Raw genomic sequence first — 14239 nt, forward strand, 5'->3', positions numbered from 1 at the left:
GGTTTTTCCCCACTGTGGATCTTTAGAGCCACCATGACTTCAGTAGACCTTGCAGCTACTTGGTGATAATCAGCACAATATAAAAATTGTGTTTAATCTAAAAATATAGTTGAGAAAATATTAATTAAACATTTCTCAATTTAGTTCTTCGAACAGGAGTCAGAAACCTTGTAATAGATGATGAAACAACCTCAAGTCTGAGGGTGACATGGGACATTGCTGACCACAGTGTTCAGCAGTTCAGAGTGACCTATCTCACTGCAGAAGGTGACCGTGCTGAGGAAGCGGTAAGAATGGTCTGTATGGGTTTTGTTATTGGCTACATAAGCTTGTTTAATATTTGCTAAGACATGATATCTTCTTATATGACAATTCTGTTGCAGTTAGTAAAGGATCTGTGTTTGATATTACTGTGAGCTTGGACTTGAAAGTTCTATTTGTAAAGCACCTGCTGCACTGCAGGCAACAGCAGTTGAATGCAAGATCAAGGCCCAGTCACACAGATGTTTAATGAGCTCACAGTTAAAAGAGGAGCTGGCTGTCTTTTTTTCCCCTGTATTTTTAAAATTCATCCAAGTAGGGTTTTTTATTTATAATTTTATTTTTTACTCCTAGGCATTTTTCTATCCTGAGATTGTGTTTTAACGACACTTAAATGTTTGTACAGGACAGTCTTATGCAATTTGTTTTTTTTCAGCAATCTTCCCTCTTCATGTTATGCTAAAGCAATAAAATTAAAGTTCAAATGCAGAGTTTTCATGCTTCTCATTAACCCTAACATGTCACAATAAAGACAGCACTTTTAAGTCTAAGTGCCTGAGAATATTTGTTATTTTTCCAATGCCATGTGATGATCAAGATTAAAGTTGTCCTACACAGAAAAATTTCTGGTCATTAAGATTTTGGAAAATACTTGAAAGAATGAAGATTACTGCAAGTACTCTTTCAAGCATGTAGCAAACAAACCAAAACACACACCCTCCCCCGCAAAAAAAAAAAAAAAGGGCCTGAGCTCCATTATTTTAACTTTTCACCATTTTTAAGACACTTTTAGAATTCAACTAGGCTAAGTGCCTTTTTAAAAAACTATTTTTAAATTGGGGAAAACTTAGTTTAGTAATGCTTGGTTTCCACAAAATTTGTTATAAAATTTTGGGACATCTCCATGTAGGAACATTTAAAAGATTAAGTGGAATATTTCAAGGTTATTTCCTTAGTAAATAGCTCAGAATGCAAAAATATTCCCTAACATTCTCCCTCTGGGTCTGTCACTTGAGTCACTGCTTTTCATAGGGCAGGTTTATAAAAAATATGGGTTATTCTTTTTGATGCTTAGCAGCTGACATTTTTAGCCCTATATCAGGATGTTTCAATAAAAATATTTAAAGGAGTTAAATATATTTTTTCTAGGAAAATATAAATCTTTATCCATTTCAGTTTTATTCATCTTTTATGAGAACTTGCTGGAAATGTACCTTTTAACCACCTATTTCAACTATGACCCAAAAATGAGTTTTCAATGCAGTGGTGTCCTTTTGGGCTAGGAAACATGCTCTATGAACTTACCTCAACTATATGTTAATATACTTCATAATAAAGTGAAAAATTTGCACAATATAATAGCACAAATTTTGCTGTTCTTCGGAGAATAACCCAGATTTTCTGAAAATCAGATCTCATATTTACTGTTTTAGCTCTCTAGTTCAGTTGGGTGGTATAAATGTCATTCTGCTTTAGTATTCAATGACTGTTATGTTAAAATGAAATTAAAACTGTAAGAAAGGTATTAAAATTGTGGCTATCAGAAGGATATCAGAGCTGACTCAAAAATTCATTAAATAAAATTATAAAACTGTATGATTAGGTAGGTATCTTTACTTTATTCTCATAAATTATTTAAGTGCACTCTCAAACCTTATTATCTTTGGTCACAATTCAGCAAACAGATTAACCACATTTCATCTTTGAAATTAATCGTGTAAGTGCATTAGCACTTTGCTGGAAAAGGAATTATGTAAGATTATACTTAGAATTAGGCACATTTTAATCAAAGGAGTGTATTTTATCATGTGGCTTCAAGCACCTGAGAGGTGCACAGCAGATTCAATAAAGCAACACAGATGTTCTGTTTTAGGGGAGTGTTTATATGCTGAAGTACATTTTTTTAGGCAGAACCCAAAAGTTTTCTGGAGTTTGGGCTTACATGTACTATAGCGTGACAGTTCTGTGGCGAGTGCTTAAGTTTTTTGGCTCTGATTTCAGTGATATAAGTTTCAGTTACTCCTCCCTTTCCATAAAAATATTAATAAGCTTTATAATTCTTGATGCAGTTGGCTGAAAATCAGGGACTAGAAAATGTAATAGAATACAGAAGGGTCAAGCTCTAAATTGCATGTATGTTCTTGGGTGTGCTGTACATACTGGAAAGATCAAATTTTTTCTCTTCTTTAAAGCCAAAAATGTTTCCCACTGCTGAAAGCTGTATTGATCTATTGATTATGCACATGTGGAGAGGAGACAGTTCTCAAATGCTTGCATCCACTATTCTAAACAAATGTTGGATTTTTTCAGAAACTTACTTTGTGTGTTTTGAATTCATGTGTATGGAAGAGGACTGTGAAAAATCTTTCAAGAACATTTATTAATGGTTTAAATTCAGTTTTGATCAAAGAATGAAGCACTTTGACAAGTCTCAACACCTGGGTACACTAGATAAATTTCCTTCTTTGTATCACTTGCCAAAACTAGAAGTAGTTTGAATGCATCCTGGAGTGTTAAACTGGTGAGACCTTTCTTGAGCGTATCTTCAGAACTCTGCCATCATCACATACATTAGGCTTCTTTGAAATAACAAAATGCTTTCAAAGACTTGGTTTCTGCTTTCCTCCTGTGGGTTTGAAGGGCTTATGCTTCTCTCAACTTCTTGCCAAATACGTGTAGTTGCCAGCTCAGGTGATAGACTCACACAATGGACATGGGCCAGGGAATTTCCAGAATGTGACGCTGGACCTTGGGACTTGCTTCCAACAGCATCACTTCAGAGCACAGGTCTCTGCACAGGAAACACAGGACTTGTTTCTTTTTTTTACCATGCCCATACCATGTGATACAAGTGGCTCTCATACAGGCTTTGGAAGCTCTCTGATATTAAATTTTACTGACAAGTTAAGCAGTTGCAAGGCTTTGCTTGGCACTCCTGCCACCATTATTGTGATACTGGTTTTTGAGGCTCTGGCTAAAATGCAATAATCTCTTGAAGAGTTTTAGAATTAGCTGCTTATAGGGAAACTTTTCACTGTGCTTAATTCAGCAGACTGAAATGTACTCTAGAACCAAAAACTGCCCAGAGAAATGGCTACAGCTGCTCTATTATCAGATTGCCTGGTTGGATTTTTCTTGCAGCTCTTCCATGTTTCATGGTAGTTTGGGATCCTGTGGTATTTGTGGGATGTCATCCTACATCGTACTTCCCAAATAGCTACCTTCATTTAATTGTCTCCAGACTAGATGCAGACAAGACAAACATGTTTTATTCCTGCTTACTCAGTTCAATGCTTCCAGAGCTCATAACTGATTTTCCTTCCTCCCAGGGAAGAAGGATTTTTTTGTCTTCAAAGAACAAAACAATCAGCCTTTATTACCGAGCCTCAGAAAATCTAAATATGTCCAGAATAAATACATCAAGAAGATGTATTTTGTCTATACAGTAAAATAGTTTAAGTATTTAGGATCCAAACAGTACCAGTGGTTTATGGACCTGTAGTGGCTCATAGGTTTAATATAAAACTGTTATCCCATAGGAACATTTCCTTTATTTCATTTTGGTATAATGGTAGATCTGTTAAAATGGTGGATAATGTAGTGATTTTTCTTTACTGTAGGGCATCAGTAATATTTGAAATGCAAACTGTACAGCAATGCTAGTGGAATGTGTTGTCAGAGGCTATGTAAGTTAAAGTGATTTGGCTCTAGTCATTAAGCTCGATTGCTTTGGTGTTTTCTGACCCTCCAGGTTATGGTGCCTGGCAGACAAAACACTCTTCTACTTCACCCTCTGCTGTCTGATACAGAATACAAAGTTACCATAACCCCCATCTATTCAGATGGGGAAGGAGTCAGTGTCTCAGCTCCTGGCAAAACTTGTAAGTACAAAATTCCTGCCTGTCTTTGGCCAGGATGTGCATGGATTAAAGACTTACTCTTTGTGGCCTTTTTTTTCTTGTCTGTAGGAATGTATTTCAGTATAAATGTGGGCTTATTTTACATGACTTATATGATGTGGACTTTAAATTAATCTCAGTTGATTGATTTATAAACAATGGGTTTCTTTTAATAGACAAGCTGTAATTTATATTCAAATACTCTGAGTTTGCAGAAACTTGTTCAGTAATAAAGCTGGTAACTGCTTGATAACGAGCCCACCAAAGAACAAGCCAACTAATACAGAGAAAAGTAAACAAAGCCTGCTGAGATAGTATCAAACCAACCATTGTACTGTTAGATTGCTTTCCTAGGGTCATTAGAAATGCTGCTGAACTTTTTAGAAAAACTGATTGCATTATCTCCAGAGTTCTGACCAAGTACCAAACGATTACTCAGCTGTATCTTAAGCTTCCTTTCTACTGTTTGTTGTAAAAAATCCTTTCATTGTGCACTTGTAGTAATGATAGCAAAATTTTATGGCAGTGTTCTCCTAATTTACATAATTTGCCTTAATTGAAGTGCTATTTATGCAGAGACTTAAATCTCTTGTAAATAATTCCTTTGATTCCATTCTACAGGATTAAGTGTTCAAAATAGCATGATTTATACTTTAAAAATTTTAGTGCACTTGGATTGGAAGAAACTATACAATGTATAATTATCTCTAAATTACCTTACATTTTTAGGAAACAGAAGTAAGTTGGTTTTTTAAAAGAAATTTAGGGACATATTTTGGAATTAATTAAAAAGTTCAGTGTTTGTTGATCGAAGTTTGTGGTTAATCCACTGAGTAATGCAAAGGATGAATTTGATTATGAGTTTCATCCTGTAAATTTGAGAGTACTGGGTATCATGCACTTTTTATTTGCATATCTTAATTATTCTGCATAAGCTTGTATGAGATGTACTTGTAAAATCTCAGTTTGCTTTCTTTTCAGTGCCCCTGTCTGCTCCTAGGAATTTACGTGTCTCAGATGAATGGTATAACAGATTACGTATCAGCTGGGATGCGCCACCTTCAGCAACAATGGGTTACAGAGTTGTCTACAAACCTGTCAACAGTGAGTTTTTAACCTGATTTTTTTGTGATCATTTCTGACTGAACGTCATCTTTTGCTCAATTTTATTCTTAAATCTATCAGTTGCAGTTACAACCTTGAAAGTGTTATTAACTTTGATGTCTTATTTTTGAATATGAAAGTTTCATAGTCACAGACCTGGTGCAAGCTGGAGTGGATCATCTGGAGGTCATCTGGTCCACCTCCCTGAACAAAACAGGGCCAGCATGGAACAGGTTTCAGTGGACCTTGGCCAGCTGAATTTATAGTATCTCCAACCATGGAGATTTTAAAACTACTCTAAGCATCTCTCCCAGTTTTTGACTACTGTACTGGAAGTGTCTTTGCTAATATGTAATAAAAATTTCCCATTTCCAAAATTTGTCTTTTTTCTCCTACATTTTCCTATTTGCCTCTGAAGACATTCTGTCTGTATCTTCTCTACCACCTTGCATAAGGTAGGTATAGGCAGCAGTAGATTTCCCCTTAGACTTCCCATGCTAAGGCTGATTAATCTTTTCACAACTCTTTCAGTCTGTGTTTTCATTTTATATTGACTCTGTTTCAGAGACTGTTTGCTTTTTTCCTGTTCCCCTCTTCTGTATTCTCCTGTTCTTCAACTTCCTTCCCCTCACAATAAAAGGTTTTAATTTCTTCTCAGACATTTGACATTTTATTCATTGTTCATTTTGTGTATGCTGCATCCTTTGCCCACCTGTACATTGCAGCTAGACAAGACATCCAAAATCCTTCAGATTTCTTTAGAAAAACAGGGTCCTCTAGACAGCAAATCACAGATGTGTGACCATTAAGGGACTAAAATACTGTCCAAAGACAATACTGCTGCCTGGTTTCTGAAGTGTATCCAGAACAACGAGGGGAGGTGATGAAGGATCTGTTTGCTATTCTGATTTGGGAAAGTTTCAATCTTTTCTATTTTCTTTATCATTTTTGTACAGTATTACAAAATAAGAAGCCCTGAGGGACAGTAGTGCTGGCTGGCATCTGCTGTCCCCCCCTTTTGGTCCTGGCACACAATCAAACTGGGGAGCTCAGTCAAACTTGGCTGGCTCTTTAGAGCACTAGTAAGTCATTGAAGCAGAACAAAAGGGTCTTAACAGATGCCAATGTCTAGCTCTGCCTTAATGAATCCCACTGCTGAATTTCCCGAGTGCGTTAGTTGTGTCTTCTATCCGTCTGTCTGCAAGGATTGTGGAGAATGTCTTTGTGTTTGTGTATGGTTAAAAAAAAAAGAAAAGAAAAAAGGAAAAAAAATATCAGTAACTTTAGGGACACATGTAATTTTTTCTAATTTAGTGGATGAACAAATGATTTTCTAATTTATTTCATTTTTTTCCAGCTCCTGGTCCTGCATTGGAGACCTTCGTAGGGGATGACATTAATACCATTCTCATTCTAAATCTCTTCAGTGGAACAGAGTACAGTGTTAAAGTATTTGCTTCATACTCAACAGGCTTCAGTGATGCCCTAACAGGCGTGGCCAAAACCTGTAAGAATGATTTCATGCTCTTCAGATCGCTACAAGATGGTTTTCCTTACAACTATGGCTTTCTACAACTCCCCGAATAAATTTTCATGTGAAGGGCTTTCTCAGTCATGTGCAAACTTTTTTCCTGAAATGAAAGTCTCTTTCTATGAGACTATACCAGGCTTTAAAGATCTGCTGGACATTAGCAAGACAGGAATCATAAAACAGATATTATTTCTTAGTAAAAAAAAATTTGCCTAGTAATAAATGTAAATTTACTTAATGAAAAGTCTATTTAGTGTATTTTTTCTAGCCCCATATATAGAATCATATAGCTAAAGCTCAATTTTAAATTAGATTTTGACATAAATGCTTCTGTTATGATACTTTTATACTTATTTGTAATAACTGAACTTTTTAGCAGAATTCATTATATGTTTTATGTAAATTGCATAAAGTTCTAAACTTTTGTTTTGAAAGTTCACTTCTTTTTTTAAATTATTCTTTTCGATTTTCTTGATGTTGTTAAGTAGGTATGGACATTATTTGTTAAAAATGAATTGGCACTGGTTTTATTGTATGTCTTATTGGAGCCATATAACTAATTTTTTATATGTAATTTTCAGTGGATCTGGATGTGACGAATTTGGATTCCTACCAAGTCCGCATGACAAGTCTGTGTGCTCAGTGGCAGCTGCACAGACATGCTACTGCTTACAGGGTAGTTATAGAGTCACTTGAGGGTAAGTTACTAAATAATTTGATATGCAGCTACAACCCAACCCAGAGAAGTGAATTGCATAGAAGTTGTATCTATGCAGTTAAACCTGCGGATTGGCTCGTGAAATACTGGAAATTATGGACAGAACAGAGGTGTTTACACACTGAGAGTTTCAGAACGGAAGCAGCATCCCTGTCCTTTTATGTCAAACACTTGTTTGATAACTTGTGCATTTTATGTCAGGGACTTTCATCTATCAGTAGAGGAAAGGTGATTACCTGAGTTTTTCACTGCTGTGAGGAATAGAAGGTGGATGAGGATGAACTGAATACATCAAAGTTTGCAATATACCACCAACAGTAGCTCTGTAGGATTAGGCTAGACAGAAGAGGGCAGAAGGGTAGAAAAGCTCTGAATGAATCCAGACCATGTCCACAGAATCAGAACAATGTCCAGATTTTTTGTTCTCATTCTATTGATGCTTCATGGTATCTTATAACAGTAATGTTACTCATATGGATAAACGTGACACAGTTTTATGCAGTCACAAAAGGTGTCTCGATGCTTTTAGCACTGTGCATACAGAGGGTAAATTACAGCTTCTTCAGCCTCACTGATTCTCAGGTGTAGCCAGAAGACATTATGGAGAAGTCACTATTTGTGCTGACCAGCTCTCTTATCCCAAGTAGACATCAGTGGTCTTTGGACTGGCGGCAAATTAAAACCCTGGACAACTTGAGAGAAGTGCAGTTAGTAACACTTAATGGGCTGTGTTAAAGGTATCATGAACAATAACATCAATCTTGTGGCAAAAAAAGTAATCACCTTTCTGTGGAATAGCAAGAGATGGTGATAAGGTTTATTTGAAGCCCTGAAATACAGACAAGCTATTCGGATAGCAGAGATCTTGGCTTACACGAGACAGCACAGACATCCCTCTCATCTGGGAGCTAGCCAACATTCTACTTTCTTCATATAGAACTGCCAGAATTGTTTTAGCCAAGATGAAAGCACCTAAATATTAGCAGAATAACATAGAGTGTGAACAGATGTTTCTTGTTAATAAATCTGAAGGGATTTGATTGTCAAATCAGGTATGTGTATGGTCAGGCAGTGATCAAATATTCTTATACTAGTGTAATACCTGATAAGCATTGAATGTCTTTTTTTATATACTCTGTAAAATGTGAGATTTGTTGCTTGTATTTCACTTCTTCCTGGTGCAGATTTTGAAGGGTGATAAAGTTTTTCTTGTTATTAAAACATGCCTTATGCTACTTCCAGTACTCATCCTTTTTCTATTGTCAATGTATTTTCCAATTCAGAATTCAGCAGAATCAGTTTTGGAACCCTGTAAATGCTATTCCTTAACCATCTTGCAACGTGGTTACTAGTGAAAGCTGGAATATGATATCTAGTTCAGTCTCTTTTGTTGTGACCAAGCATATTAGAGATGCTGAGAACTAGAGACATGGACAAAGGTTGCCATAGAATTACATCATGCAACAATTCCTAGCTAGACTCTGATAATTTAGGACTAGATCCAAAGCCCATTCATGACAGTGATTTTTATTGCATCAGTTCATGGGGCAAAATTAATCTTTTTTTCCTGAAGATGTTTGACACATTCCTCAGCTCCTACTTAGTATGAAGAATGAAATGTTACGACAAGATCTCTGCACAGAGGTCAATTTCCAAAAGTAAAGTAGCATGTAGTTTATTAACTTATGTCAACCTCTTGTCCTTCATATGATGTCATGTACCCTTCTTATTTATGATTTAAATTACATTATTCAATAAAACAGTAAAAAAAATTTTTTTTGTTGTTTCTTTTGTAATTCCAGATGGCAAAAAGCGAGAAGTAAATCTTGGTGGAGGGACGCCTAGGCATTGTTTCTTTGAGCTGATGCCTGGAACCAAATATAAAATCAGTGTTCATACACAGCTTCAGGAGCTGGAGGGCCCTGCTGTGAGCATCGTGGAGACAACGTGTGAGTAAAACCGAGGAGAGAGAGTTCAGCCAGCAGCAATAATGCTCGATTGCTTCTCATGTTCTGCCCTTTGCCCACACATGTGCTATTCCTACACAATTTCCTCTAGCTGAGCTATTAGTTTTTCAAGTCCATTGTGACTTCTCCACAGAGGTGCAGGATTCTTGCACCACTGCTGTGAATTCATTGTTGTCACATTCAGCAACTCTATTGGACTTCTTAATGAGTATGACACACGGAGGATGGTTTTGTTTTCTTCATAAAAAGTCCCACCCATAAAAAAAAGTATGGGATACTTGGAATAAATAAAAAAAAATGAAGGGAACAGAGAAATTTTTGTTCCTGCAGGTCTTGTTATTTAGTAAAATTAACTAGTGTTTGAAGAATTTACAGTTAAATGGGGCCTCAAAACCCAATTTATTTAAGTATTTTAACTTAAACTTCAACCAGCCACTGAGACTTTTTAATTATTATGAGTAGTAATAGAAGACAGGCAAAAGAACCCCCTTGTTATAAATGAGAAACAGAAGTGTCAATTTTTAGCAAAATTTAGATTGCTTTATTTTATATAGACAGAGCAAAGCAGCACTGGGGAAGCATGAGGGGTCACTGCCCACTCCACGGTCCATTAAATCTTGGTTTGCAGCTTCTTCTTATAGTGTGGTCTCTTGTGGTAATCAATAATTTTTGTTTTCTTGCCGTCATAATTTTGCCAGGCAAGCAGTGGTGGCCGAAGTAAACATCCGTGTAAAGTCTCTGGGAGTCAGTCGCATAGATAACCATCTGGTCTTGGTAGATAAAACTGGCAGAAATTGGGAAGTTCTGGTCTTCGTAGATAGGCAGTCATTGATAAAACAAAGGCAGGAAGCCTGATTTTGCAAAATCAATCAGACTATTGGAAAGGCTGATTTTACAAACTGATAGTAGATACAAATTATTTAGAAACATAATATTCATAACGGGGGGATTTAAAACAGAATGATTTAATCACATTTTTCCTCTATCAAATGTCACTTCAGACCTTAGTATTCTGGTTTATACAAATTCAGTACAGTAATTTCATGACTATAAGGCGCACCCTTTTGACTAAAATTTTCCCTCGAACCCGGAAGTGCGCCTTATAGTCCGGTGCCCCTTATCTAATGTACAAAGCTGCAAAATTTGCCAAACTGGAAGTGTGAGCTGTGAGCCATGGGGGTAGCCGGAAGTGCCACGGCAGCCGGCTGGGGGCGGGCCCGGAGGCCCGCGGCACCGCCCCTGCTGGGTGGAGGCGGGCCCAGGGGCCAATGGCTGCTGGGTTGAGGCGGGGCCTTGACCAGCAACCGCACGGGGTGAGCTGGGGGCGGAGCCTCTCTGCAAAAAAAAAGTGCGCCTTATAGTCTGGTGCGCCTTATCTGAGCTACAAAGTTGCGAATTTTGCCGGCTCCGGGGGGTGCGCCCTGTAATCCGGTGTGCCTTATGGTCATGAAATTACTGTACTTTTATGATTAACACGAATCTTTTATCAATTATCACACCCTCACAACTGTTTATGAAGGCAAGATCCTAGCACGTCCTGGCCATTGCTGCAGCACAGCAGGGCCTGGCCCAGCCCGGTCAGGCCATGTGAGCTGCACAGCAGGGCCTGGTCAGGCTGTGTGAGCTACAGAGCACAACAGGACCCGGCCTGGCCACTGCCCAGTTATCTGTTCAAAGACTGGAAAAAAGAGAGCTTTTCCTGGGCCTTGTTCATCTTTGCATGTGATTTCACAGAGGCGTATTCAGCTCTCTAAAGTGGTTTAACAGGGTGTCAATATTCAAAAGTAGCCAAATGATTGGTTTGGCCAGGCCTGAAAGAAGCTGCCAAGGTTCCCACAGGGAAGTTGTGGACTCCTTCCCTGTTGGACTTAATGAGTTAAGGGCTGCCTGAATTTTCCAGGCAGAAGCTAGAGTGCAGGAATTGAGTTAAAACATACTTTCTGATACTGAGGACTTTAGGTGAGAAAGGAAAAGGACAAAGATCTTTTTCAAAATGAATTATAGATCCTAGGTCAAGAATTGTGCTGGCACATAGTCTATTCCGCTAAGTAATCTCAAAAAGGGGCAGTTCCAGTAGTTCGGTTGTATTATTGTGTCATTCACACAATATATAGCCATTAATTTTGTATTAGTAATATTCTCTTTCAGGTGGCACTTCTTGTATGCACTCACCTACATTTATCTCCAATTGCATAACTAGTTGATTAGAGATAATGAGATTTTTTTTAATTGGACATGAGTAGAAAATGTTGTTTATTAAAGATATTTGGCTTTAGGCATGTTTGACTATTCCTTCTTTTATTCTTCAGTACCGTTTCCTACTCAACCACCAACAACACCTTCAACACCACCTCCACCACCTACAATCCCACCTGCAAAAGAGGGTAAGTGCTACATATGAGAGGTTCTAGTAATTTTAAAGTTCTGATGCAATGTTTTTCTGCTTCTGATGTTTTTTTTTAGACCTGTTGGGAGCAAATCTCAAAAGACATTTGCTGTAGAAACACTGTTAAGGCAGCTAGCTTAAATTTCATGAGGCAAAAATCTGACCTCATTATTGTACCATTAAAATTTGCTGAAAGGGCGGTTAATATGTGTGACACTTCCTTTTTCCAAAACTCCTAAACCATACATATTTTACCACTGAAGCAGACATCCTAGGATAATTAAACATCAAAAGCAACATTGTTTTAAAGTACGTCTACTTTAGGTAATGTGAAAAGTAGGGGCCATGTTCAGACTCTCCTCCTTAAATGCAGACTTTCTTTTATTATTATTTGAATGCGTAGTGTTTTGTAGAGAGGCTCATAATATTTCTGTGAGAGGAGCATTATTGGTGGAAACTGAGGATCAAATACATCAGCTTAAAGTTGGTGGACCAAACTGACATGTAGAAATGGAGAATTTAACCCACAAGCACAGGGAAAAAAGACCTTATAAGTGTGTGTATTTAGAACTGCGTAGGAGCAGATAATGAGGGTTTCTTGTCATCCAAGGAGTAAACAACAGGAAAAAGAAAAATACAGCTTTGTATCTTCTTGTCCTATTATCTGGATTTAGATGAAATGTGTTGAAAAACATAGCCTTGGTTTGAGACAGTTTGCTTCTGACCCCAAGCAATAGACTTGGATTGTGTGGAGTGCTGAAGGTTCCCTGTTCCCATGGAAGGGTGAGAAACTTGTGTGGGCAGATGTACAGCTCTTGCAGGGCATTTTGCTTAAGAACATGCTGGAATAAGATGAAATGGGTGAAACCTGCATTGCTCCTACCCGGTGCAGTTGAACTGCATTTGACACTGCAGACCTCAGGGTAACTTTTTGAATGGAATAGTTTCCCAGTGGGAACCTCTACAGCTGAAATTCTGTCATATTTCGTACTGTGTCATGCTACGAGTCTGGCATTGTATAAGTTCATATGTGATTTTACTTAAAAACCTAATTAAAAATAGAAATTATTAGCCAGACTTTAAAGAACAATTGAAGTGTGATCTGTGATAGGATCTATTGGTGCAGACAATTCTCCCTTGCAGAGCTCAGCTGGTTCTACACCTGTACTGAAGTCACTGCCAGCAGGTCTGTTGGCTGAAGTATAATTAGCTAACATTATATAAGGGCTTTTCATGATGTTGCATTTTCTTAAGTGATTTATGAGATTTCAGGAGGAGCTGAGGCATTGCTGTAATTCCAAAATTCTTGCTTTTCTTCCTCAGTGTGCAAAGCAGCCAAAGCTGATCTGGCATTCCTGGTGGATGGCTCGTGGAGTATTGGAGATGACAATTTCAATAAGATAATTAACTTTCTCTATAGCACTGTTGGAGCTTTGGATAAGATTGGTCCTGATGGAACACAGGTAATCAATATTTGTAGAAATGGAGGGTGCATGGACTTGGCAGGGTATTTTAGACTAGACCAAAAGTTAAATGAATCAAGAAGTAACTGACATAATTTCACAGTTCTGTGAAAATATAAACTGCTCTAGGTCAGTATCTCTTTTCAATACATTTTTATGCACACCACATGTTAAAATTCACAATGTAAATTTTGGTAGCATGAGAGCTAAGAAATTTTAGTCTCCTCTAATTCTAATGACATTTAAATTTGTTAATGCTTTTGGTACTCACTGTAGTGTCTAGTTATAAATAAACTAAAAATGGCATTGATAAGGAAAATTAAAGGTTCAGTTATTTTAAACCATACACTATAGGGGATCTACTGCAGTGCTTGAAATAAGATTTACAATGATTATTCCATTTGTATATTTTTTGAGAGGTACTCCAGAACAAGTTATTGGCAAATATGTTACTGTTTTAAGTATTACCCGTATAATATATGGTTTGGGACCTCACTGGAAATTAATTTTAACTTGTCCAAACTCTGAAGAATACTTAGTTTTTACTCTTTCTTGCTATACAGCTATTTTTCCAGAACATAGTTAATGGTGCTTCAGAAACTTTGTCGCAAGTTTAAACAATAGTTCCTTTTAAATCACGGGCACCACTTATGAAGGTCAATATATGCTTTGTGCATTCTAGGGGTTTAGTGTACAGTATTGTAATACAGGGTCTTAACTCTTGGAGTGTCATATTTGACAGAAGCAATATTTCAAAATATATTCCTGAATCTTTCTGTTATTTGCTTCAGTCTTGCTCCCTAGATTAAATTTCTTATGTGCAGTTATTAATTCGTGGAAACTGAGATAAGTCCCAGCAGTTCTGAGTGTGAATAACTGTGCACATATGAGCAGCCGTAACCAGGATTTT

At 37.3% G+C, this 14239-nt stretch overlaps 1 protein-coding gene across 7 annotated transcripts in view; it reads left to right on the top strand.

Annotated features, from left to right (window-relative positions):
• The window catches only part of COL14A1 (collagen type XIV alpha 1 chain), a 116747-nt gene that overhangs the window by 57386 nt on the left and 45122 nt on the right, over window positions 1-14239 (top strand). For 5 of the 7 annotated variants that reach the window (XM_033058251.2, XM_033058270.2, XM_033058286.2 and 2 more), the window contains exons 19-26: window positions 145-296; window positions 4013-4142; window positions 5142-5264; window positions 6622-6771; window positions 7377-7493; window positions 9316-9462; window positions 11790-11864; window positions 13190-13329. In XM_033058251.2, the coding sequence (XP_032914142.1) occupies window positions 145-296; window positions 4013-4142; window positions 5142-5264; window positions 6622-6771; window positions 7377-7493; window positions 9316-9462; window positions 11790-11864; window positions 13190-13329 (1034 nt within the window). The remainder of the gene's footprint in view (window positions 1-144; window positions 297-4012; window positions 4143-5141; window positions 5265-6621; window positions 6772-7376; window positions 7494-9315; window positions 9463-11789; window positions 11865-13189; window positions 13330-14239) is intronic. The other 2 variants (XM_033058261.2, XM_033058278.2) reach the window with 1 other exon arrangement.

Source organism: Catharus ustulatus, chromosome 1 (assembly GCF_009819885.2).
Source record: "Catharus ustulatus isolate bCatUst1 chromosome 1, bCatUst1.pri.v2, whole genome shotgun sequence".
NCBI classification, from domain to species: domain Eukaryota; kingdom Metazoa; phylum Chordata; class Aves; order Passeriformes; family Turdidae; genus Catharus; species Catharus ustulatus.